The sequence below is a fragment of the Suncus etruscus genome, chromosome 7 (assembly GCF_024139225.1).
Source record: "Suncus etruscus isolate mSunEtr1 chromosome 7, mSunEtr1.pri.cur, whole genome shotgun sequence".
Classification (NCBI taxonomy): Eukaryota; Metazoa; Chordata; class Mammalia; order Eulipotyphla; family Soricidae; genus Suncus; species Suncus etruscus.
This window is the reverse complement of record NC_064854.1, coordinates 58063532-58090591: the sequence shown is the minus strand read 5'-3', so window position 1 is coordinate 58090591 and position 27060 is coordinate 58063532. Positions and strand designations below refer to the sequence as shown.

Here is a 27060-nt window from a genome sequence, read left to right as displayed (position 1 = left end):
ATGAGGTGAAGGGAATGAGGTAAAGGGAAGTGAATGGGGTGAGGTAAAGGGAATGAGATGAAGGGGTGGGGTGAAGGGTTGAGGTGTGCACAGAATGGGGTGAAGGGGCAAGCAGGAACACGAACTGAAATGTCTATTATCCACCGGCTGATACTGCCAAGTGGGCAGCCAGAACCTGGACTCAGAAGACTCTGGAAGGAAGCCACTTGGAGACTGTGTTTAAACTCAAGGAGATGGATGAGATCACCTCCTCCTCGGAGAGAGATGCAGGAGGAGAGTGTTTTCAGGCGGAGAAGGATGTGCTTCACAGCCTGTGAAGAAGAGAGCCTCTCGTGGCCAGAGCGAACTACAACACAGGAATAAACTGAACAGAACAAAGCCTGTAATGCGACAGGGGAAAAGCAGCCAAGCCAACAGATGCGGAGAGGACTCGGGTCTGTGCAGGCAGCCGAGCTGCAGGCCCACAGAGAACAGTCAGAGGAGTCCTGATGGCAGCAATGAAATTTCAGCAAACCTAGGGAGAGGGAGCAAAAGAGAACCAAGCCTGGCAAAGAGTGTCCCAAGACAGAGGGACACGTGTTGGGACCCCCCAATGCAAGTCTGGGGCAGCTTGAGGTGGGCGAGGGGCAAGAGAGAATGTTAGAAGGGAGCTAAGATCAAGGTCTTTGCATACGGAGCTCGCAAGGACACGGGAGGCATATGAAGCCATCGGAGACAGGCTGGCAGTGTCTCAGAGAGCAAGTCTGAGGCATAAGTTTCAGCTGAGAAGTTTTCTGAAAAAGAGTAGGTTACAGCATTCTTGGAGCATGTTCCAACTGCCCTCATGCAGGTTGTCCCCCATTTCTGGTTGAAGAGAGGCCATTCAGATGGTCTTGGCCACATTCTCTGATCTGTGTGATCATGGTCATCCTGAAGCTGAGTTAGCACAGGGGGAAGGTGGCTGACAACCTTAGTTCTCTTTTCTGGCATCCCAGACAGTCGCCTGAGCACCACAGGAGTGACCCCTGAGCACAGAGCCATGAGGCAGTGCTGAGCACCTCAGGGTGTGATCCCCAAACCAATCAACAATAATAAAAGCCACAGCCAGAGTCATGAAAAACTTATGCCATTGACCTCTCCATCAATTTGGAGTCAAGCACCAGGACTAACTCATCTCCATGTCTGTCCCCATATGCAGCAGGGGGATTAGATGAGCCCCCTGCCTAGGCCACACATCCCAGAGGAGCTCTGGCCACTGGCCACCATGTCAGCCCTACTGGAACATTTATTTTAAACTCTCAGCATTTACAGCCCAAGGAAGTTACCAGCCTGCTCCTATGTCAAAGCACATGGGGCCTCTCTGACCTGTCCAGCATGGCCCAAGGGTGCCCACATGCTCCCTATCATTCTCCAGGACTCACCCTGGCCCCTTCCATATACCCAGGGGACACATACAGCCTCTTACAGGGCCATAGGCTCTGCCAAAATCTCCCACTAGCATTAATTTCCCCTTCCCTGAAGCTGCTCATTCCCATGGTCCGGTAAGCAGCTCCTAGGCCATAGAGGTTTCCATTCATGACTTAATCCCTCCTTCTCCCTGTGGCCAAAATCACAGTCTGGACCACAGATCTAATATTGTGGTTCTGAGCTAGCCCAGGAGGGGTTCTTTGCCCGACTCCCCAGAATTGACAGGGCATCAGTCTCTGACCACATTGCAAGTCTGTCCTTGCCAAAAGCAGGCAACTTTGCAAAGTTCTTCCTGTGGCTTCTGCCTCTTTCATTGCTGCTGCTAGAAATTTGTGTTGAAGACTCAGCCCGGGGCTTATGTTGGCATGAAGATATTCCTGACAGAGTGATAGCACAGTGGGGAAAGCACTTGCCTTGCACGTAGCTGACCCTAGCATCCCATAAGGTCTCGCAAGCCCACCAGGAATAATTCCTAAATGCAGAGCTAGGAGTAACCCCTGAGCACTTTCAGGTGTGGCCCCCAAACAAAATAAATTCTGACCTGACCCATGCTTTCAAACGTCATGGATCTCTCCCCCATGTTGTTAGCTCTCCATGTCACAATGTCACTGCCAGATGTGGCAACAACACAACTGTAAATTCTTGAACTTAAGGTGACTCATTCATTGTTGGATTCCTACTTAACCCTAAATTTCTAGACAACACGGTATCTAGAATATAGGGGGTGTTTCATAAATGTATGTGGAGGGGCTAGAGAGATAACACAGCAGGTGGGCATTGCCTGTACTTAGCAACCCAGGTTTAATCCCCAGAATCCCATAGTGTCCCTAAGCACAACCAGGAGTGATTCCTGAGTGCAAAGAAAGGAGAAACCCTTGTGCACTGACAGGTCTCACCCCCAAACAACAAGTTAAAAAATAAATGTGTATGGAGTAAAATTAATGACTTTCAGAAAGAGGAGAAAGGAAGAAAAGAATGAGGAACTAGATATAGTAACTTAGACAAACAAATGGTGAGTTCTCTTTGGGGAAGATGAACAACAGAACTGCGTAACAGGAGCTGAAGTGACAGGATAGCATTAGGGCACTTGCCTTGTACACAACCAACCTGGGTTCCAGGCCCAGTAACACATAGAGTCCCGTAAATTGTTCCCTAAATGACCCTAAGCACAGAAGCAGAAGTCAGCCCTGAGCACAGCCAGGGCCCAAATCCTGTTCCCCGAACACTTCCATGAGATCCTCAATCCCCAAATTTCATGCTTTGGGAAGGCTGTGATGCTCCCACACAAGCATGGGAGACCCACAAATGATCTTTCTCCTATCTGAGCAGTTTCCTGACAGGACCCTTCATGTGCTGAGGGGGGGCATAGACAGGACTCATTTATTTTCAAACAATCCCATCCTGTTGCCTTTGAACAAACAGGACAAACCCGTCTCCCTACAAATCAAGACAAAGTGAGTCTTATCATAGCCGGGTACAGTGTCTGTTCAGAACTTCTTGTCCTGATGCCGCACCCTGGCCTGCCCACTTCTGTAAGTGAGGTCCATGGAAGCTTGGTCTAACTCTCATCCCTCCCTGGAATTCTGTTTTTCATCCACACCAGAGAAGAAGATTCTAGAAGGTGTGGGTTTCAAGAAGCACCCTTCACTCACTCTTGCCCAAAGCCTTGCTGAAAAGCACAAAGTCCTGTTCTGTCTCTCCATTCCCCACTCCCCCCCCCCCCCGCACCTCTCTTCATGACTTTTCTGATTCCTCAAGGACATTAATGTCAGAACAAAAACAGGAACAGGCAAAAGTCCGGATGCTACTGCTGAGGGAGAAACAGCCTTACTTCATCCTTGGCTCTGAAAGTTCCAGAGAAATTATAGGCTGAGTGATCAGTCAAGATGGGCTGCCAGGCATCCAAGGCTCAAAGCAAACCTGATTAACTACTCCCAGTCAGACACCAGAATCTTTGAGGGCTAGATGGAACTGGCTCCAGAGACTCCCCCAAAGTATCCACTGCCCCTTCTTCCTGCCTGAGTGAGTAGTGGTCCAGCTGGATCTTTTGCCCATCAATCCCTTCCACATGGTAGAAATATTACAGCACAAGAAGTGAGGAAAGAAGAACATCGAGGAGTGACAGTTCTGCCTGGAGATCATCTGATTCTTTTATATTTTTCTCTGTTACTTATTAATATGGGGGTGGGATAGGGATCACACAGCAGTACTCAGAACTCACTCCTGGCTCTGTGCTCAGAGGGTCCTTCCTTCCTGGTGGTACTCAGAGAACCATGCACAAGCCCAGGATGGAATCTGGGTTGGCACCATGCAAGGCAATTGCTTTACTATGTCTTTGCCCCGCCTTTGTCTCTTTATTTTTGTTTTTGGGCCACACTCAGTGGTACTTTCCCAGGGGTACTCAAGGTACTACTGGCTCTACACTCAGAAATCACTCCTGGTGGACTTGGGGGACACTCTGGGATGCCAATATTGGACCTGGGTTGGCCATGTGCAAGGAAAACTTCCTACCTGCTGTTCTATCTCCTTTTTTGGGAAAAGGCACACCTGGAGGCACTCAGGGGTTACTTGTGGCAGGCTTATGGGACCATATGGAATGCTGGAGATTGAACCCAGATTGACCACATTCGAGGCAAAGGCCCTTCCCACTGTGCTATCACTCCAGCTCTCCTCTGGCACTTTTTGTTTTGGGGCCATACCCAGTGGTGCTCAGGGGTCACTCCTGGCAGGCTCAGGAGACCATATGGGATGCCAGAGATCAAACCCAGGTCTGCCATGTGCAAGGCAAACACACTACCTACTGTACTATAGCTCAGGCACCATCTTCTAGCTTTTTAAAATACATTTTCCATCTTTGAGAATATAACATCACCTGCTGGATATATAATATCACCGAATATAACATCACCTGCTGTGTTCTCTAGGTATATTCCTTGGCGGGGGAAAGCCTCATCAACTAGCTGACACTAGCTGGTCTCTGTGATCCAGGCAAGTTCCTCACCTCTGGGAAGGTCCCCAAGCATGCCATAACTCCGGGCGATGGATGTGCTCAATATAGCGAGGGTCTAGTCTTGGGATGGGGCAGGCAGACATGTCAGCTCAGACGCCACCACCCTGCAGTTGGCTTGGGACCTAGACAGCAACTTTTGGGGGGAGGGAATCTGCTTCCAGTCCCTGGAATGATAGCACACACATACACCCAATCTTGCCCTTAGGATAAACTCACCTCTAACTTAGCAATGCTGCATTATTAATTTTTTTTGGCTCCATACCCTTCCCATTTGCATTTCCTTCCTCTCAAGCCTCCTCCTAATGAAACCATTTCTTCCTCCACATGTAAGGAGTGCCAGATCAGAACCGTTCCCCAAAGAGAAGAGCTGGCGTTTGCAATTTCTTTTTCTTTTCTTCTTTCTGATTTGTGTGTGTGTGTGTGTGTGTGTGTGTGTGTGTATTTTTGTTTGCTTTGCTTTTGGATTTTTGGATTCCACCCAGCGATGCTCAGGACTTACTCCTGGCTCTTCACTCAGGGATCACTCCTGATGCTGCTCAGGGAACCCTGTGGGGTGTCAGGGATCAAACCCAAGTTGGTCACGTGCAAAACAAGCACCTTCCCCACTGTCCTATCACCTCAGATTTTGCATCTTCTTTATTAGGGTGCTACTCCCCAAAAGGAGCCCTCCCTGGCTCCTTGCTTTCTCTTGAAAATGCCCCTGTTCTCTTCTTGGCATTATGGCATTAGTCTGGATGACAGGGCTTACTGAGACCCCTTCCAGATGAGACTGCATCAGGGGAGGGAACCTGTCCTTATAGCCTGTGGGGTTTTAGCACAGGCCTCCTGCACGTTTGAAAAACACAGGCTACATTTCTCACTTGTCAGTCTCTCAACACAGACAACTTTCCTACTCACAACAAACAGATTCATTAAAAGAAGAAAAAAGAGGGGCCAGAGCCATAGCACAGTGATTAGGGCATTTACCTTGCACATGAACTACCCGGGTTAGATCCCCTGCATCCGATATGGTGCCCTGAGCCTGCCAGGAATGCAGGAATGATTTCTGAGTGCAGAGATAGGATGCAGAGATAGGATTAACCCATGAATGCTACCCAGTGTGGCCCCAAACCCGAAACAAAAGTGGGGGAGAAGGAAAGGAAAAGAAAAAGAACCCATAGGAATGCACCCTGCAGTCAGTCTGTGACATGGGGCAGCTGGCCTGAGAATTCTGGTGTAATTCATTCTATTTACAGGGGCTCATCCTCAAGAGAGGAGAAAATTGCGTCTCAGAAGAGCTTTACCGCCCCCAGTTCTGAGCTACCGCCAGGACCCTAGCAGGTGCAGAAGGGGAACAGGAGCAGAGACTGTGCGGTCCAGCAAGCCCGACCCCTGAATTCTTGAGCTCTGGCTAGGGACAAGCCTTGGAGCAAAATCATGCCAAGTGTCCACTTGGTGGTTCTGCCCTCTCTCTCTGCACAGCGCCCCCAGACCCTCCCATGAGTGCCCACCACTACCCCGGCCTGCAGTCTGGCTCTGTGCCCCTGGCGGGAGCCCGCGCACACGGGGTATACTTCCCGCCCGTGACCCGAAACTTTGCGGGGCGGGCGAGCTCCCCCGCGCGGCGGCCGTGGGAAGGGCGCAGCCGACGCCGACGCGCGCGGGGCTCCCAGGCACCGCTGCGGGCGCGCTCTGCCCGGCCCCGCCTGCGCCCAGGACGCGCGGGGCCCGGGGCGTGCGGAGTGCAGCCCGGCGCGGTTAAGCTGGGTTCAGCTCGGCTCTCCTGGCGTCTGGTTCGCGGCGCTGCCCGGGAAGTTGGCGGAGATGGAGTGGCGGGTGCGGGCGTGCGTGGCTCTGTGCTGGCTAACAGGTAGGAGGAACCCACGTCTGCTCCCGCACGAACTTTCCCTGTACGCCGGGCACTGGTGAGAGAGACCCTCTAACCCACAACCTGCATTCCCCCCAGAGGGGTTTGCAAAGGCTGCTTTGCATGGATGGGGTGCGTGTGCGTGTGCGTGTGCGTGTGTGTGTGTGTGTGTGTGTGAGAGAGAGAGAGAGAGAGAGAGAGAGAGAGAGAGAGAGAGAGAGAGAGAGAGAGAGAGAGATGGGGAACCCCCCCCCCAGCCCAATGACACAAGTGACACCGCTTGACATGTAGCTGGTGGACCCATTCTTTCCGGGGTGCTCAAGCTCCCTGCTTTGCTGCTTCTTCAGCCCTGAGTTGCTGCCTGGGAAAACCTGGGGGAAACGCTGAGGAGCCCAAGAATAGGAGTGCATGCAGTTAGGGGCTCCCCATTCCTCCGGAGATCGCCCTGGGGAAAAAGACTGATAGGGCCAGACTGGACTCAGAACAGCGGGGTGCGGGGAGCGCCCCATTGATCTTTCGCTGGGACTGTTTGGACCCCCCACTTTTGGAGGAGAGAGTCTTTCTTCCTCCCCTATGGAAATCATTTGCAGAGACTTCAAGGTTCATCCTGATGCCCCTGGAAGCCCCCTACAACATTCTCCCAGCCGCGTTTCCAGGTTTCTCTAGTGAACTTTCTCCCCACGGGCCAGGATGGGCAAAAACTTTGTCCTCTTGCATTGGGGGGGTGGGGGGAGTAGAGGGGGACCAGGCCGCCCTGCAGAGCAACTGAGGTGAGAGTGTTTAGAAGGTCAGGGTGATCCGATCAAACTCCAGCCAGGGGTTGAAAGAAGGATGAGACTGGGCAGGAGAGTATAGAGAGACATTGCACCCCCAAAGTGAAGTTGATCCCTCTGGCCTGCACCAACCAAAAGATTTGGAAAGATGGAGACCATAAAAGGAAGGAATAAGTTTAAAATCACCTGGGGGATTCACTGGGCAAGGGAAGTAACATCCCACTTCCCTGCCCTCTGGAGTCAGGTTATGGCTTGCCCCTGAATTTTTTTTGGTGGGGTGGGGGCAGACCCAATGGTGCTCAGGGATCACTCCTAGAGTGCTGAGGGAACCATACGTGGTGCCTAGGGCTTGCACCGGGGTCATCTGAGCGTAAGGTAAATTTGTGTAAATTTCGCATTTGTGTTGTATGGATTTACACATAGAAGACCCCAGTGTTGTGTTTCGACCCCTCTTGAGCTGAGGGGGCCAGGCGCTGTCTTGGTTGCTCTGAGTTCCGCCCTTCCATATTCTCCTCTGTACGTCAGTTCTAAATCCTGGACCTGGACGAGGGAAGGGGGATTCTGCATCCCTCCCCATCCTCTGGCCTCCATGGCCTTCCTCTCCCCATGACTTGAAATTTCCTCTGCTCAGGTCAAGGCCGCTATGTCCCTACATATACCCTTTCTGAAGTCCTGTAGGCTGTCTGTCCCAGGTCCCCATCTTGGCTGTGTGCCCCAGAAAAAGGATCTTCAAGGAGTGGCGTAGGGGACTATCCAGCAGCTGCCCACGCTGTATGAACATTTCTTGCCGGAAGAGACCCCAGGGGGGTGAGCTGCACTCTGCCAGGTGGATAGACCCCTGAAGTCTGGTCCTTTGGGGAACCTGGCCCAGACCTCTCCATCTCTGCATTTTTCTGGTCCAGCTTGACTTTGGCTTTGCTCTGAGGGAGAGAGGAGGTGCAGCTTGGTGATGTTTGCACCTGCCAGCAAGAAACAGGTCCATTTCCGGCTCCCCCACCTTCAGATGCCAGCTGGCTGGGTTTGCTAACTTGGACTGGTGGGGGTCCCTGATAGACCTTGCCCACCTGGTCATCGGGATCTCATAGACTAATCCAAGGGGACAGGCTCACAATGATGCTGTTGAGAGGCTGCTTCTGTCCTTCTGAGCGCCTGGGAGAGAAGGTAAGACATTCCAGGCCAGCTCGATCAATGAATTCTCTCTTGAGGGGGCGGCAGAAAGGGAGGGAGAAAGGAAAGAACCGATTAAAAATGAGTCACAGCTGGGAAAGACATTCGCGCACGCGTGCACACACCACACCACACACACACACACACACACACACACACAGTCACACACTCATTTCTTCTCCCTCTCTTCCCATCCCCCGCCTCTCTCCTTTCAGTCAGGCTGAGCAATTTCTAATCAACACTTCCGTTTCCCCCCCCTCACTCCGGAGTATATTGGCTGCAGCTTCCTTGTCTTTCTTTGCTCAAATTCGGTATTTTCTTCCTGCTGCATCTTTAACCTCATGATTTCTTATTGTCACCATCTCCGGCAGCTTCCTGTAATAGATGGAGCTTTTTGGGTTGTTATTGTTGTTGGTGATGTTTTTTGCATGATACAAAATGCTTACCAACTGTTGTTTGAGCAACAGGTGCTCTGAGAACCCTGGGGGTAGAAGATGGGGGGGTTTTCACCCCACCTTGTAAGCTGTCAGCAGCCTCCCTTGAAGCAGCAGAATTGTGGGTGCCTCTGTGCATGAGGCCCAGTGGGCTGCCCTGGAGACTCAGGGATCTCTGCTGAAGATGGCTAACTGCTTCCTTGGTATGTTTTGGGTCCCTTTTGGCCTCATTTATTCATTTATGTCCCCCTGTTTCATGCACATGTGTTCTGTCCCCATGGTTTCCTGGAATGGGTCGCTGAGAATGCAGAGATTTGGAATAAAGTGTAGTGTATTGATTAAACTCATTGATCAACTCATTAACTAAATGAGTTGACCCATTTTCAGGACAAAGGTACATGAGAGCCACTAAGAGCTTCATGAACCAGGGTGGTGGGCATGTGTAGGGTGCCTGGCATTGGAACCCAGTCTAAGGTGGGAATTATTTAAAGTAAGTTTCCCATAAACAATAATGTTTGTTTCCAAAGGGGCTGCTGTTGGCAGAGGTAACCAGAAGCTGGCATGATCCCCAGCACCATATCTATGGTTTTCTGAGCACTGCCAGGGGTCACTCAATAAACCCAAAGCCAGGAATAGCTCCTTAGCCCTAAGTGGTGTGACCCAATCACTCCCTCACAGAGTCATGACTGTATGGGACAGTTGACTTGTGTGTCTGTAGAGGGATGTGTTAGGGAGGTGAAAAGCTTAGGAAAGAAATGGAGGGGTATGAAAAGACAAGTGGATGAGAACTTCTGAATATCTCTGCTCTGCAAACACCCCCATTCCAGCCTAGAGGTCTTGTGCCTAGAAAGATCCAAGACACTTTCCAAAGTGCCTGTGCCCATCACAGACCTCTCTCAGTCCTGCTTAGATCCTCTCTTGGAACAACATGTAACCCAGCTTGCTGGTTCCCTTGAGTTCACCTCAGATCTTTGCAAGATGACCTGAGATGGGCAAATCAGACACAAAGTAAGGAGGGCTCCTGGCTTTATTTTTTTTTTTTTTACATGATGGTTGTCTCGAATGAAACAGGGCTGGCTCTGCCCGCCACACATAATTTGGGCTTTGTGAATAAGCACTTGATGTGCACCAGAGGTGTTGGCAGCAAATAGCTGAGGCCAGAAGAAAATCCTCTTTGGCCAATGGGTAACTGGCCTAAGCTGCCATCAGACAGAAAAGAGGGAGAAGTCTCAAATTTGGGAACTCTCTTGTGAGGAAAAATTTACAAGAATGCTACATGGCAGGGTGGGGACGGAGAAATAGTACAGTGGAGATAGTTCAATTCCTGGCATCTCATATGGTCCCCTGAGCACCAGAAGTGTTTCCTGGACACAGACCCAGGAGTAATCCCTGATCCTCGCTGAATGTAGTTCAGCCCAAAAAAAGTACACGATTTTTGAGGGGTGCCACACCTGGTGGTGTTCAAGGGTTGCTTCTTGACTCTGAGTTTAGGAATCACTCATAACAGATTCAGAGGGCCATATGGGATGCCAGGGATCAAACTTGGGTTGGCTGCATGCAAGGCAAGTGTCCTCTCTGCTGTGCTTTGCTCTGGCCCTCTCTAATTTTTTTAGTTTGTTTTTATATTATACCTGCAAGTATCAGGACTTACACCTGGCTCTGTGCTCAGGAAACCACATGCAGTGCCTGGAATTGATTGGGGTCACCACATGCAGGGCAAGTATCTTAACAACCTATATTATCTCCCAGGTCTTCAGCCTGCCTCTTCACTTTTCTCTTTGGAAGCTCTCTTTATCCAGGTGTGGGGTTTGTTCCTGTGTAGATGAGCACTTATTTTGGTGTAAATTTGATGTGGTCCTGAGAGCAAAATAAACACAAATTCTCCCTCATCTGCCCTCCTGGTTCTAATCCCTAAAACAACCTTTCTTTTTCTTTTCTTTTCTTTTTTTTTTTTAAGGACTGAACTGTGATTCTCATGCCAAGTCTGAGGCTTGATACCCCATGGTTCCCCAGCATTGCTAGAAACAGACCTTGAGCACAGAGACCGGGTTTGATTCCTGGCATCCCATATGGTCCCCTGAGCACCAGAAGTGTTTCCTGGGCCCGGAGAGATAGCACAGAGGCGTTTGCCTTGCAAGCAGCCGATCCAGGACCAAAGGTGGTTGGTTCGAATCCCGGTGTCCCATGTGGTCCCCCGTGCCTGCCAGGAGCTATTTCTGAGCAGACAGCCAGGAGTAACCCCTGAGCACTGCCGGGTGTGGCCCAAAAACAAAAACAAAAAAAGAAGTGTTTCCTGGTCCCAGAGCCAGGAGTAGCCCCTGAGCATCACCAGATATGACCTATCTCTGTTTTGGAGCCACACCTAGAATTACTCCTGGTTCTGTGCTCAGGGATCACTCCTAGCAGGGCTCAGCCAACTATAAAGGGTTGCTGGAATCTGAACCTGAGTCAGCTACATGCAAAGCAAGAGCCTTCCCTACTGTACTTTTCCTCTGGCCCCTGGGTGGGACCAATCTTGGGTGGGAAAAGGTAGGGTCATACTGGACCTAAACAGTTTGGAAGCTGCAAACAAGGGGTAATTGGAAGGTTCAATCCCAACTCTGGGATTTAGAGCATTCAGGGGGTGGGTGAGCTTTACATAATATTTCTGGAGGTGCCTGCCTCCCCCCATGCCAGCGCTCTGTGACCTTTAGAGGCATCTTTGTGTCTCTGATATAGGGCTGGGCCTGTAACTCTGTCTCTCAGAGGTGCTGGCAGGAATAGCTTCACAGCTCCTGGGGAGAAGAACTCGCTTTGAAAGGAGTAGAAAGTGCTAAAATAAGAACCACATTGCTTTAGCTACTGCTTTTGTTAGTCTGGCAGAAAAACCTAGTTTGGCGCCTAGAGAATCCTTTTCTTCTGGGAGGAGGGCAGGAACTTAGCTCAGGCCTCACGCTGGGAGGTACTGATTGCCTCCAGGGCTGAACTTTCCTGCCTGGGCAGCATGGGTCGCCAGCCAAAATGAGGTTCTCTAGATCTGCTCCTCCATATTTTAAGCAATTTCTCCAGTCATTGGCCGGAATCCATCCTCTGCACTAGGGGCCACCTGTCACCAAGGCCTTTCAAACTCACCCCCTCACTTGATCATTCATTCATTGGCTCTGCTCTGTGCTGAGCATATATATATATATATATATATATATATACACACCTCCATTTCTTCCCAGCCATGAAAAGTCAAGTTGACACCCTAGTTCTTGTTTTGTTTTGTTTTGGGGCACACCCATTTGACGCTCAGGGGTTACTCCTGGCTATGTGCTCAGAAATCGCTCCTGGCTTGGGGGAACCATATGGGACGTGGGGGGATAGAACCATGGTCCATCCTATGCTAGCGCTTGCAAGGCAGACACCTTATCTCTAGCGCCACCTTCCCGGCCCCACCCTAGTACTTCTGACCAGATACTGTGCATTTATTTTAAAACTGTTTCCCCAGAACTCAACCCAATGCTCTAGAAAATGGGTCATGGTGTGAATGAGTTAGAAATTGAAGGTTTTGGGGCCGGAGAGATAGCATGGAGGTAAGGCGTTTGCCTTTCATGCAGGAGGTCATCAGTTCGAATCCCGGCGTCCCATATGGTCCCACGTGCCTGCCAAGAGCAATTTCTGAGCATGGAGCCAGGAATAACCCCTGAGCAGTGCCGTGTGTGACCCAAAAACCAAAAACCAAAAAAAAAAAAAAGAAATTGAAGGTTTTTCTGGTGGGTGGAGGATATAGGCCATGAAGTACAATGGTCTAGGATAGCAACTTCCAGGCTGACAGGTCTGGAAATGCCTCTTGTCCATGTCTGTCTGTCTGTATGTCTCTGCCACATGGCATTCCCAGGTGCCAGGGGTGACCTGTGTTCAACAAAGGTCATCTTTTTTGTTGTTTTTTGGGTCACGCCCGGCAGCACTCAGGAGTAACTCCTGGCTCTATGCTCAGAAATCACTCCTGGCAGGCTCCATATGGGATGCTGGGATTCGAACCACCGTCCTTCTACATGCAAGGCAAATGCTCTACTTCCATGCTATCTCTCTGGCCTAACAAAGATCATCTTCGCTTGCTTCCTCCGCTGTCTCTCTCCACCTTCCTCATCTTGATAGGATGGAATAAGGCTTCTTTCCACTATTGTGTGCATTTCTGTTTTGTTTGTCACTCCTGTCACTTGGGTTACTTTTGGCTCTGTACTCAGAGATTCTAGGAGTATAGTAAACATTAAGCATACTGGGTGTGCCCCTACCCCCCAAAAAAATGACAGAGAGAGAGAGACAGAGAGAGAGAGACAGAGAGAGAGAGAGACAAAGACAGAGACAGAGAGACAGAGAAACAGAGATAGAAAGGAAATTAAGTTGGAGGGTGGAGAGTTAGTACAGTAATTAAGGTTTTTGCCTTGCTTGTTACTAAACCAGTTCTGATCCCCGGCACCACCCATGGGCCCCAGAACCTTACCAGGAGTGATCCCTGAGCACTGTGGAACATGGCCCCCACACCAAATCCCTTGATTTGTAGATCAGGAGAAATTGCTGGATGTGGTCAGTTTTGTTTGTTTGTTTGTTGTTTTGAGCCACACCTGACAGTACTCAGTGGTTACTCCTGCTCTGAGCACAGAAACTACACCTGTTAGACTTGGGGGACCATATGGGATACCAGGAATTAAACCCAGTTGGCCACATGCAAGGCAAATGCCCTCCCCTCTGCTCTTGCTTTGGCTCCTGATGTACAGTTTTATAAACCAGAAACAATGAGGCAGGCAAAAAATGGCATGAAAGTAGGGTTCGGAGAAAGGGGGAGCCATGTTACAAAATGACCAGGGATCATGGTGACCTACCCAAGGGACTGGTCAGGGGTGGGACATGCTTCTGGACTAACTACCAGGTGTCTCCTGATGCTGGGATGGTAGATGAAGGAAATGAGAATGGGTGGCCCTGGCCCACCTGCTCCTGTTCCCCATGTCCCACAGGTCTGGCTTTGGCCGTCCAGGTGTCGGTGCCAGACAAGAGGAAGGTAGCTCTGCTGTTCCAGCCCACCGTGTTACGCTGCCATTTCTCCACCTCCTCCCGCCGGCCAGCTGTGGTGCAGTGGAAGTTCAAGTCCTACTGCCAAGACCGCATGAGCGAGTCCCTGGGCCTGTCGTCCCCACGCACCCAATCACTTAGCAAGAGGAACCTCGAGTGGGACCCCTACCTGGACTGCCTGGACAGCAGGAGGACGGTGCGCGTGGTTGCCTCTAAGCAGGGCTCAGTGGTCACCCTCGGCGACTTCTACAGAGGCAGAGAGATCACAATCGTCCAAGGTAAGAGCATACAGATGCGTGTACATATGTGTATGTGCCTTGTGGATATGCATGCATGTGTGTATGTATGCACGTTTGCCTGTGAATGCACACACATGCATGTGGCTTATATAAGTGACATTGGTTTACAGCACAAGGCCTCACACCCGACCCACAATCTGTCACCCCCTTATATTTAGCTCCCATTTCCCACGTCTCTCTGCCAGCTTCCATTCTAGGGCCACAATCCAAGGGTTTGGGATTTATTCTAGTGTCACTTACACACTCGTTTTGCTTCTTCTTCCTTCTGATTTATTTCACTTACACATATATTTTGTAGACCACCCACATGCCTGCAAAGAGCAAGGGTCTAGAGTCATAGCACAGTAGGTAGAGCATTTTCCTTGCACACAGTCGACACAAGTTTGATTCCCAGCATCCTGAGCCTGCCAGTAGTGATTCCTGAGCCCAGAGCCTGGAGTAACTTCTGAGTGTCGCCAGGTGTGACCCTAAAACAAAACAAAACTAAACTAAACTAAAAAGGCAAGATTCCAACTGTTCCTCTCTTCCATAGCTGAGAATGAAACAGTAAGTACTGTTCCCTTTCCAATACCTCCACATCATATTCCAAGGTGGGTACCACTGCACCTTTATTTATGTGCATATGTATGCATTTGTCTGTCTGTCTAGGCCTGCAGGGGTCTCAAACTTGCAGCCCACAGGCCATTTGTGGCCCTCCGTATAACATTTTGTGGCCCTGCCCTAGAGGAATCTTTCTTTGTTTTGTTTTGTTTTAGTTGTTTGGGTCACACACCCCAATGTTCAAGGCTTACTACTGACTTTGCACTCAAGGAGCACCCCAACTTTGCCTCCTGCGGCCCCCAGGTAAATTGGCCTAGGGCTTTTAGCTTGACTCCAGGTCTTGTTTTTTTTTTTTTTTTTTTTTTTTTTGGTTTTTGGGTCACACCTGGCAGTGCTCAGGGGTTATTCCTGGCTCCAGGCTCAGAAATTGCTCCTGGCAGGCACAGGGGACCATATGGGGCGCCGGGATTCGAACCGATGACCTCCTGCATGAAAGGCAAACGCCTTACCTCCATGCTATCTCTCCGGCCCCCCAGGTCTTGTTTTGAGTCTGGAGAGTAAAGGTAGGTTTGTCCTTTGCAGTCAATGGGCTTATCCACCATCCCTCCCACTCTTGGCTTTTTAGGGTTTCTATATGGTGGGGATGGGAGCACCATGGACCCCAAGGGGTGGCTATTATGGGAAAAAGGGAGAGGACCAAGAGAAGAGAAGAGATGGTGCCAGATAAAGATATCAAGGTCCTTTAGTTGGCTTAGAAAGCAGGGATGGAGGGGCCGGAGAGTTAGCATGGAGGTAAAACGTTTGCCTTTCATGCAGGAGGTCATCAGTTCGAATCCCGGTGTCCCATATGCACCCCCCCCCCCTCGTGCCTGCCAGGAGCAATTTCTGAGCCTGGAGCCAGGAATAACTGCCGGGTGTGACCCAAAAACCAAAAAAAAAAAAAAAAAAAAAGAAAGCAGGGATGGAGTCACAGGACCAGAGAATGCCAGTTCCAGCCCTCAGCCCCCACCCCTACCCCTGAGGGTTATCTCAGTTCCACCTTCTTCCACTCCAAGCTTTGGAAGAGAAAAGATCTCATGAGAAAATGACAGGACCTATTCTGGGCTATAAGAGCCAAGGAAGCCCCTGGAGTCAAACTGCAGCATCTTTATTTATTTATTTATTTTGGTTTTTGGGTCACACCCAGCAATGCTCAGGGGTCACTCCTGGCTCCATGCTCAGAAATCACCCCTGGCAGGCTCAGGGAACCATATGGGATGCCAAAATTCAAACCACCAACCTTCTGCATGCCAGACAAACACCTTACCTCCATGCTATCTCTCCGGCCCCAAGCTGCAGCATCTTTAAACCCATCTCAGGTCCAGGCCAGGTCTGCAGGTGGCAGGGAGTAGGGTCCATGTCATGAGGCCCTGAGCCCTGGAAACTGTGTTCATTATTGTTCTTGGGGGGACAGTCCATTTGAAGGACAACTAGACATCACCCAGGCCCCCTCCCTGCTAGCAGAGCTCAATGCTTTCCTTTCTAGAGTTTGTTGAGGAGCCAGTCCTTTTGTGGTTGCTGCTTTTTGGATTTCAGGCCACACCTGGTAGTGCTCAGGGCTGACAACTGGCTCTGCACTCAGGGACCACTCCATACTCAAGGAACCCTATGGGGTGCTGGGGATTGAACCTGGAGTCTGCCATGTGCAAGGCAAATGTCCTTCCCGACATGCTCTCACTCAGACCCCAGAGCCAACAAACCTTTTTCCTGTGCTCACAGATGCGGACCTTCAGATCGGCAAACTCCTGTGGGGAGATAGTGGTCTCTACTACTGCATCATCACCACCCCGGATGACCTGGAGGGCAAGAATGAGGATTCGGTGGAGCTTTTGGTGCTGGGTAAGGATCACTTCAGCACCTTCTCCACTGGGACCCCTTCCTGCCCCCTGGGGTACTCACGCATCTGTATCTTTGAAGCATAAACTGTCCCGGCAATTGTGTGTTGTAGAGGGGCAGTAACACTGTGTATTCTGGGTCACTCCCCCTTCTCAGCACTCTCTGGAATGCTCTTTCTGTTTTCTGGCTGAGTTTGTTCTGGTTTGTTCTGGTTGGATTTTGCTCTATTCTCTGCCCCCTCCCATCCTGAAACACCCCTGATTTCTCTCTGCTCTTATTATTTTTTATTTTTTATTTCTTTTTTCTTTGAGATATACTCAGGTGTGCTCTGTGCTTAGAAATTACTCCCGGAAGGCCTGGAAGACCATATGGGTTTCTGGGGATCAAATGTGGGTTGGATGCATGCAGGGCTAATGCAACTACCCCTACTGTGCCATCACTCTAGACTCTCTACTTATATTCTTTTATCACTTTTGCTTCTTTGCTGTTTGGGGTGAGGGTTTTGTTTGTTCTTGCTTATTTGTTTTTAAGCCACATCTAGCAGGCTCTGAGGACCCTTTGGGGTGCTGGAGATCAAACCTGGGTTTGACTATATGTAAAGACAGCACCTTACTGCTGTACTTTCTCTCTAGCCACAAAGGTTCATTTATTTATCCCTTTGTGGAATGTGCAAGTTTGCAAATAGGAATTTACAGTTTAGGAATCTTGGCTTTGATGCTGTTGTGACCCTTTCATTTGGTCATTATCAACCCTTTTACCTTCATTTTATTGTTTGCAGAATAGGTTAAGTATGCTTTAAGTTTTGTTGTTTTTTGTTTTTGTTTTTGGGTCACACCTGGCAGCACTCAGGGGTTACTCCTGGCTCTGTGCTCAGAAAAAGATCCTGGCAGGCTCGGGGGACCATATGAGATGCCGGAGTAGAACCAGGGTACGTCCGATGTTGGCCGCATGCAAAACAAATCCCCTACTGCTGTGCTATCACTCCAGCCCCATGCTTTAAGTTTTAATAATTGGTCATATGATGGAGAAAATTAACACTTATGAGTAGTGTTAGACTTAATTCAAGGGCAGAGCACTTGGGTTCATCATTGAAGTCACAAGTTATGTTTCACAAAAGAACAAGAACTTAGTATGGGCCTGAGGACGGCCTAAGGGAAGGTATGTGGAACACAGAGAGTCCTGAGTTTGAGTCCATCACCACCTGGCCTCCCAACTTCTACTAGGGAAGACCCTCACTCCACAAAATAAATAAAATGAATAAGTAAAATAGCACAAAAATTCAGAAGAAACTAAAAAGTCTAAAGGCCTTATTTTGCCATGTGTTGGGGCCAGAGATAGCACAATGGGAGGCCATTTATCTTATAGCAACTTGCCCAGGTTCAATCTTTACCATCCCATATGCTCCCCAGATACCACCAAGGGTAATCCCTGAGTACAGAGCTAAAAGTAACCCCTGAACACCATAGGTTTGGCTCAAAACCAAACAGAAAAAAGAAGCTATTGAGTGTTCCTCTGCATAAACCAAATATTCCAAAATAAATAAAAAACGAGATCGTGTGGGAAATCCGGGGTGCTGATTCTTGTCCCCAATTTGCTTTTGTGCTGCACTATCTTATTAGAGAAACCCACTCTGGTCATTGACTCAGGCTTACCTAGCTGTGACCAAGTTCTTTCATAGACCCCTCCTCTAATATCCCCAAGAACTGGACCCATCGTTTCTTCCCCACCCCATGCCTCTGAGCTGTCTGCCCAGCCCAGCCCAGTCTTGTGGGGGCTGTTTTCAAAGGCTTCAGAAATATCCTGAAACAGGTGATTCACAGAAAAGGGAGGCCACAGCGTCAACATCCAACACAGAAGCCAAACCGATGATCTTTCATCCCTCTGATGATTCAGGAGAGAGGATTCTAAAGTTAGAAGCACACCCGGTGTTTGGGGTCCTTTGAATGAGAGGACGGTGACATCTCAGAAATATTTAGACAGACATTTGGGACCATCAGGGCCCTACAAGCTGATCATTTCAGAAAGTGGGTGCGTCCAGAAATCCTCCAGACCAATGGGAGGAGACCATGGCCAGGACTGGCTGTTTAGCACCTGGCAATGTGCCACTGTTTGCTTTTGAGAATAAAGTTTCCTCCTGGGCAGCTCCAGCTGGCAGGAAATGCAACTTATTCAGGAAGACACAAGCGGGAACATTATTTATTTTAAGATCTTAGGCCTTAGTTCTTTCCATGCACCCTGAGAGTGTCTGGCCCCATCTTGGTGGCATCCCAGGTAGAGCCTTGGCTTTTTGTAAAGGGCCTGTAGACAGTGAAATGAGGGCCCAGGCCTCTGTGGAAATGTAGCTGTATATTCAGCTGAGAGGAGAATAATTGAGAATGAGCCACAGGATATAGCAATCAAAGCTAAGGAAGAGTTTCCCTCATATAAAGTAACAATACTTGACCATTACAACTGGTTAAGGAAAATTCTAGAAGCCTATCTCTCCTGTGCTTACAACACTGTCCTGTGCTCCCTTGGATCGACAAGATGAACTCAGAACCCTTCCTTGAGTTCCGATTGTATTTACAAGATCTACACATGGCAGAATTGTTCTTTAAGGCTGATGTTTTGTTTTTAAAAAAAATTGTTTGCATGTTCAAGAATAAAGAGAGCAAAGAAAAATAACCAAATACAAAAGGAGAAGGAGGCCTCTTAAAAAAAATCTCACCAGCCAGAGCTGTCTGGTTTATTCTACAACATTCTTGAGTGCAAGGGAAAGACTCTCAGCCTGGAATAAGAGACCGTTTTGACTTAGAAAATGGCTCAATTCAAGAGTCTTATTTCTAGCTCTAAGCAGAGCTGAGACACCCACTGTTTGGATGTGGACTCCTCTGTGCTAATCATCCTTCTGAGCCAGGCTCTCTCCACTGAGGGGACAAAGATCACACACACACACACACACACACACACACACACACACACACACACACACACACACCTCAGTCAACATAGACTTTGGCACTTCCCATTTTAGTAGAAAAAAGTGCCCCTTTCTCCAAAGTTTTAGCACACACACACACACACACACACACACACACACACACACACACACACACACCTCAGTCAACATAGACTTTGGCACTTCCCATTTTAGTAGAAAAAAGTGCCCCTTTCTCCAAAGTTTTAGCAAAAGCCCTACTGAAGGGAGTGGGGGCTGTGAACATGCTTTTTTGTTTGGTTTTTGTTTGTTTTTTTGGGCCACACCCATATGATGCTCAGGGATTATTCCTGGCTAAGGGCTCAGAAATTGCCCCTGGCTTGGGGGGACCATATGGGATTCCGGGGATCGAACCGCAGTCCTTCCTTGGCTAGCACTTGCAAGGCAGACACCTTACCTCTAGCGCCACCTCTCCGGCCCTGAACATAGTTTAATTACAGAGTGGCCACCAAATTGTTCCATATCTATGAGATCCTGGATCATGTGGCACATATGAGACCTCCAAATTTCATAGCAGTGTTAGCCCAGTAGGATCACAGAAAATATGATGGGAAAGTTGTAAAAGAGCCCACCAAGCTCAGGGAGCCTAAGCAGTAACACAGAAGCTCAGCTAGCCCAGTAAATCCTCAGCCACTGACTTTAATAACACCCTAGAGCAGTGGTCCTCAAACTATGGCCCACAGGCCACATATTGTATTTGTATCTGTTTTCTTTCTTCATTGCAAAATAAGATATATGCAGTGTGCATAAGAATTCGTTCATAAGTTTTGTTTTTACTATAGTCAGACCCTCCAATGGTCTGAGGGACAGTGAACTGGCCCCCTGGTTAAAAAGTTTGAGGACCAAAAAAATAAAAATAAAAAAGTTTGAGTACCCCTGCCCTAGAGAGACAGAATAATTATTTCAAGTAGACCCATGTTGAACTAAGTTTTGATCATTCATTTCATTTGCATTTGTTTTGTAACAAACAATCTGAAGTCAATTTGTTTGTGCCTACAAGGGAGGCAGGCTGGCGTAGTGTGCTGTAAAGTGAGGGCCCTGCTGGAGGAAGATCATGCTGGTGGTAAGGCTGGTGTTAAAACACTGAATGCCTGAAACAACTGTATTATGAACAACTTGGTAACTCGGTGTTATAATTTTTTTAAAAAATCTTTTGGTTGGGGGCCACACCTGGTGGTGCTCAAGGCTTACTCTTGGCTCTGCACACAAGGATCACTCCTAGTGGTCCTTGGGGACCATATGAGATGCCAAGGATAGAACCTAGGTCAGCCTTTTGTAAGGCAAACTCCGTCCCCTCCATACTATCACTCCAACCCCTGTAATAAAAATAATTTTTAATTAAAAAAATTAACTCTGGGGCCAGACCAGTAGGGCATTTGCCTTGCATGCAGCCAACTCAGGACAGATAGTGGTTTGAATCACAGCATTCCATATAGTCCCCTGAGCCTGCCAGGAGCAATTTCTGAGCACAGAGCCAGAAGTAACCCCTAAGTACCACCGAGTGTGACCCAACAACCAAACAAAACAAAACAAACAAACAAAAAAAAAACTCCATGGGGCCAGAGAGATAGCACAGTGATAAGGCATTTGCCTTGCATGAGGCCGATCCAGAACAGAACCGGGTTCGATTCCCGGCATTCCATATGATCCCCCAGCCTGCCAGGAGCAATTTCTGAGTGCAGAGCCAGGAGTAACCTCTGAGCGCAGCTTTTGGGTGTGCCCCCCCAAAAAAAACAAACAAAATATTAACTCCAGGGCTACTCTGACAAGCAGTATGTCCTCTTTAAATGTTGGCCTTTGCAGCCCCAGCTTTTCAATAAATAAATAGGCTCAGCCAACCCCACGTTGGCTGATGGAAATCACATCTAAAAAGGACTGGAGTGTTTCCTGCATTTGCCGTCTGGATTTTACAGACTGTTAAATCTGGGGAAGTCAAGAGATTCAGGGGCTGGAGAGATAGCATGGAGGTAAGGCGTTTGCCTTTCATGCAGGAGGTCATCATTTCGAATCCCGGTGTCCCACATGGTCCCCCGTGCCTGCCAGGAGCAATTTCTGAGCATGGAGCCAGGAATAACCCCTGAGCACTGCCGGGTGTGACCCAAAAATCACACACACACACACAAAAAAATAGATTCAGAATTTTTGGCAGCTGGAGTGGCATGTTCAGTACCCTCCAACCCTGACTTCTTCAGGGGTCAACTCTGTCCCCCTTAACCCTGATGGACCCATCTCAATTATAAGGACAGATGGAGCTCCCCAAATTGGAAACAAAGAGAAAAAGAACCCAGGTTTGTCAAACCAAACTCATTAGCCTTTGGTGAGAATCATCTCCCTCCTTGGGGGCCAGGTGTGTTTCTGTCTGAGGAGCCCCCAAATGGGTTCCCTCCTGACAGGTCCTGTTTAGACCATCTAGACAACATATGAGCAGGAATTGTTTGTGTTTGACTTGACAATAAACCTGACAATCCATAGGATTAAGGATCCATCTAGTCTAGGTCATCAGAGAAGGATTGGAAGCAGCCGCTCAGAACCTTTCCATTTTGGCCACACCCAATGGTGCTCAGGGCTGATTCCTGGCTCTGAGATCCAGGATCACTCCCGGCAGAGCTTGAGTGGAATCTTCTGGGGTGCCCAGGATCAAAAGCAGGACGGCCATGAGCAAGACAATTGCCCTCTCCACTGTTCTATCATCCCAATCCTAAAATGGCTCAAAATTTGCTGCTACCTTAGGGATTTGGGGTTGCCAAATCCAGGGGGAGCTGTGGGTCACTCTCTGTCCACCCCCAGTGGATGCTGCCTCTGTTTGAATCCTGCAGCTGGAACCACCTCCCCACCTCCTCACTTGAGTTCTGGCAATTTAGAAAACGCTTCTTGTAGCCAAGGCAGCATCTCCTCCCCCTGGCTGACCCAGCTCTGCCCTGCGCTGCTAAAACCAGAGATTTGCCCATGAAAAGGGCTGCCACCACCTGCCTGCGTTGCTAAGCTACAGCCTGGGAAGGTCTTTGTTCCGGCAAAAACTTTGATCTCCCGGAGAGGAGGCTGTGGTCCCGCTGGAAGATGTGTTGGCCCAGGAAGAGAGTTTAGGCAAGAATGAGGAAAGAAGAGCCAAGTTTCCTTTCCTGGCCTGAGAAGCACAAGGAACTCCTTCCCCAGCCACGCCCCAAACTCTGGAATCTGGGTCTTGTGCCTTGTGATTTGGGCAGCACCGGCATCTCCCTGGTTGGGTTGCAGTGGTCCTCAAACTATGGCCCGCGGGCCACATATTGTATTTGTATCTGTTTTGTTTCTTCATTGCAAAATAAGATAGATGCAGTGTGCGTAAGAATTCGTTCATAAGTTTTGTTTTTACTATAGTCAGACCCTCCAATGGTCTGAGGGACAGTGAACTGGCCCCCTGGTTAAAAAGTTTGAGGACCCCTGGTTGGAGTGTGGCAGAGCTCTTCGCTTGGGGGGGGATTCGGGGGGTTCTGTGGGAGCCAGGTTTCTGGTCCACGGTGACCTGTCCTTCAGATTTCCAGAAAGGATGAGAGGAGAAGCAGGGAGAAGGACATTTGCTTTGCACATAGAAGACCCGGGTTCGATCCTCGGCATCTCACGGGGTCTCCAGAGGCCTACTAGAAGTGTTCACTGAGCACAGAACCAGGAATGATTCTTGAGCACAAAGCAAAAAGGGATCCCTGAACACAGAGCCAGGAGTAAGCCATGAGTGCAGCCTGTTGTGGCCCCTATAGAATTAATAATATTTTTTTTCTATCAAAGTCATTGGGGAGCTGGAGAGATAGCATAACGGTAAGGCATTTGCCTTGCATGCGGCCAACCCGGGAGGGACCCGGTTCAATTCCCGGCATCCTATATGGTCCCCAGGTCTGCCAGGGGCGATTTCTGAGTGCAGAGCCAGGAGTAACCCCTGAGCGCCGCCAAGTGTGACCCCCATATAAACCAATCAATTAATCAAAAAGTCATTGGGATTAGGTCTTGAGGGCTCAGCAAGGCTCTTGATGGGAATGTATCACTCTGGATTCCAGATTCCTATTCAAGAGCCAGGTCTCCCCTGGCCCAGGGTGTCCAACACTGAAAGCCCAATATGGTCTCCTGGAAACCTCCTGGCTCACTGACCCCTTCATTCAGGGTCTTTACTGTCTGGCTCCAGTGTCAGACCTCAGACCAGTAGGCTGGGACTGCGGTGTGGACAGGTTTTATCAGGAGAGTGGCTGGGTCAGGGGGACTTTGCATCCTTCATGTTTATGCCACGGGCACAAACCGTTGACTACCTGAAACCACAGAGCAGACGGGCACCGCCGTGGCCACTAGCCTGCAGCGACCCAGGCTGCCTAGCCAACAGCTCATTGCAGCAGGTCCTGTGGCTTGTTGGAAAACAAAGCCCATCTGCGGGGCCGAAGGGGGTGAGGGGGTGTCTGCCGTGGCATCCCGCCGCTGCCCGCCCCTCCCCCGCAGTCTTTCTCCCTCTGCTATTTCGGCTCCTCTCGCAGCTTCGGTGGGAGGAAACGCGCCTGGGGCTGGCGCATTCTTGCAGCCCCGCGCTGGGGTTGCCCTGGTTACCGGGGCAGCCCGCGCGCTGCGCCCTGCGCCCCGCCAGCTCCATTGTCGGTCGCGCTGCGAGGCCGGCCCAGGGAGGGGACTCGCCAATGCGGAGGCCCCCAGACAGCGTGGGGGCCATGGGAAGAGCTAGTGACAGCCCTTGAAAGGCGACCTGGTCCGGCCTTGTCTTTTCTCCGCAGCAATTGTTGCTATTATTCAAGCTTGCAGAGGGCTTGCGCTCACTCCTGGGAAATGCGGAGGAAGAACCTAACTCTGACCCTCCACGCCAGCCAAGCCCAGGGTCTCTCTCGGCTGGCCCCATTGCAGGGACCTGACTGAGAGTAGCAATTTTTGTTTGCTTAGTTTTGAGGGCCACATTCAGTGATGCTCAGGGGTTACCCCAGGATCTGTGCTTTGGCAGGCTCAGAGGACACTCTGGGTTTCTGGGGACCGAGCCCGGGTTGGCCTTCTAGAAGGCAATAGCCTTCCCCACTGTCCTAATCTCTCCAGCCCCTGCCATCGTTTTTACAATTGTTGATTCCTTTGTACTAGCTTGATAAATGCCTTTTAACTAGACACCCCCCGTGTTCTGATTTATTCAATCATCATTTTCTAATTGCCTCTTTAAAAGGTGCTGAAATGTATACCACAAACCAACATTTACAACATAGTTATATACATAGAGTGATGATACCATAATATCACACACAACACACACAGACTCAAATGTCTGGGTCTGTCATAGTTTTTAAATAAGAATGCAGTTACTACACATTTCTGAACGAAGAGTAGATAAACGTGGAAAGGGAGTTAGATATTTGGACAGTTATGAGACTATAGATGAGTAGACCCAGGTTATACTGTTGGTTTAATCATTAGTCAGAGTGTGTGTGTCTCTGGGAAAGATTCTTTTTCGGGAAATTGGGCACACACCCGGCGATACTCAGGGTTAACTCCTGGCAGGTTCTGAGGACCGTATGAAATGTCAGGAATTGAACCAGGGTCCGCCACATGTAAGGCAAACTTCCTCCCCCACCTTGCTATCACTCTGGTCCCATCTAGGTTAAGATTTTTAACCTCTCTGAAGATTTGATCAGGACTTATTAAACTTTCCCACTTGTGAACTTTTCATGGGAGGGATTTTTACATGACCCCAGGTATATAGGTATCTGGATATACGGTAACCAATAACACATTTGTTAATAGTAAATCATTTAAAAAAAAATCTTTAGGAGCCAAAGAGATAGTACAGCAGGTAAGGCACTAGCATCCAGCTAACCTGGATTCAATTCCCAGCATACTATATGGTCCCTTGAGTTCCACCAGGAGGGATCCCTGAGCATGCCTGAGTATGACCAAAAGCCAAACAAACAAACAAACAAAAATATATATATATATTTAAAAGCTCCCCCTTTAGTTTTCTTTCCCATATGGATACACAAGTTTAAGAAGCTAAGGATAAGATAACCTTCGAGTTCTTTTTTGACTCTAAAATCTGATTCTATAATTAAAAACAAATAGAAGAAAGTTGTTGTCTTGAGCCAAGCTTATAATCACTGCCAGAGAACTCAAAGCATTTATTAAGAGTTCATTGCAGATGGTACAATATTAGTCATTTTGTAGCAAGGATGCACCGTTAGCATGATTCCTTATAATTTCAAGGGAACTAACCCCCCAAAAAAAGTACATGCTTAAGTATAGATTTGATAAATATATCTTTTAAGGAAGGGAGGTGATCGCCACATTTGTGATGGATAATCATAAACTATATTTATTGAATTGCCTGGTTGCCATGGGAATGCAGGATAAAATCAGGGAGGGGTTTGCCTTTGGGAAATTTCTCATTTCACCAGATTCCAAATAGTTCTAGAAACTGACAAAGGCCAAAAGGTATCCGCTTGGCTCAAAGATGAGAGAGAGAGAGAGAGAGAGAGAGAGAGAGAGAGAGAGAGAGAGAGAGAGAGAGAGAGAGAGAGAGAGAGAGAAGGAGGGGGGAGGGAGAGGGAGAGAGAAGAGATATGCCAGAGAGAGCACAGTGGAGAGGGTGCTTACTTTGTACACGTCTGACTTGGGTCAAATCTTCAGCATAACATAGGGTCTCCTGAGCAGTGATCCAGAGTAGTGATCCTGAGCAGTGATCACCAGGAGTGATCCCTCAGCGCAGAGCCAGGAGTAAGTCCTGAGCACCGCTAGGTGAGGCCCAAACATCAAAAACAAAAGGCAAGACTAGGGGCCGGAGAGATTGCACAGCGGCGTTTGCTTTGCAAGCAGCTGACCCAGGACCTAAGGTGGTTGGTTCAAATCCCGGGTCCCATATGGTCCCCAGTGCCTGCCAGGAGCTATTTCTGAGCAGATAGCCAGGAGTCACCCCTGAGCACCGGCGGATGGTGGGAAGCCCAGGATGTGGCAGGAAGCAAATCCTTGACCTTATACAGTCTTGGCCAAAGGGCAATAAGTGGGCAATTCTTGCTCTGCTTAACAGGCTACTAGCCTTTGATGCTCTTCTGTGGAAGGGTCATGTGCTTTTCCTCTGTGCCACGAGATCTAATTAATATATAGTTCTGGGTTGATGAATGAAAGAATTGGCGATACCCTAGAAATAAGCTCACCCTCTGAAAAAGACATGGAGATTTTGCTGACAGTAGAAACAGGATCCCTATGCGTGAAATATATGGTGGTTTTATTTATAATCCACATCATCTGTCACCCCACAGTGCATGCCATATTTGGACACTATTTGGCTATAGCATCCTGGGCAATGAGGTATAAAATACTTGTGCACATGCAAGTGTGTGTGTGTGTGTGTGTTTGCCTAGCAGGCCTGATTCATTGGCCCTATTCAGGTGGATAGCTATTAATTTTTTTTGTTTTAATTTTTGGATTATACTCTATGGTGCTTAAGGGTTACTCCTGGCTCTGCACTCAGGAATCACTCCTGGCAGTGCTCAGAGGACCATATGGGATGCGAGAGATCAATCCAGGTCGGCCATATTCAAGGCAAATGCCCTATCCACTATGCTATTGCTATGCCCCCAATTTTTTAATTGGTCCTATCAAGTTTAGGGGAGAAAGTTTGTTTTGTGTGAAGCAGCCCAGAATGTTTTCTCCTGACTGTCTGAA

At 49.0% G+C, this 27060-nt stretch overlaps 1 protein-coding gene across 1 annotated transcript in view; it reads left to right on the top strand.

Moving 5' to 3' along the window:
- Positions 1–6210: 6210 nt before the first annotated feature.
- ILDR2 (immunoglobulin like domain containing receptor 2) overlaps positions 6211–27060 on the top strand; it is a 38267-nt gene continuing 17417 nt past the window's right edge. The window contains 3 exon segments of the mRNA XM_049777589.1: positions 6211–6305; positions 13656–13988; positions 16308–16427. Coding sequence (XP_049633546.1) covers positions 6260–6305; positions 13656–13988; positions 16308–16427 — 499 coding nt within the window. The 5' untranslated portion in view covers positions 6211–6259.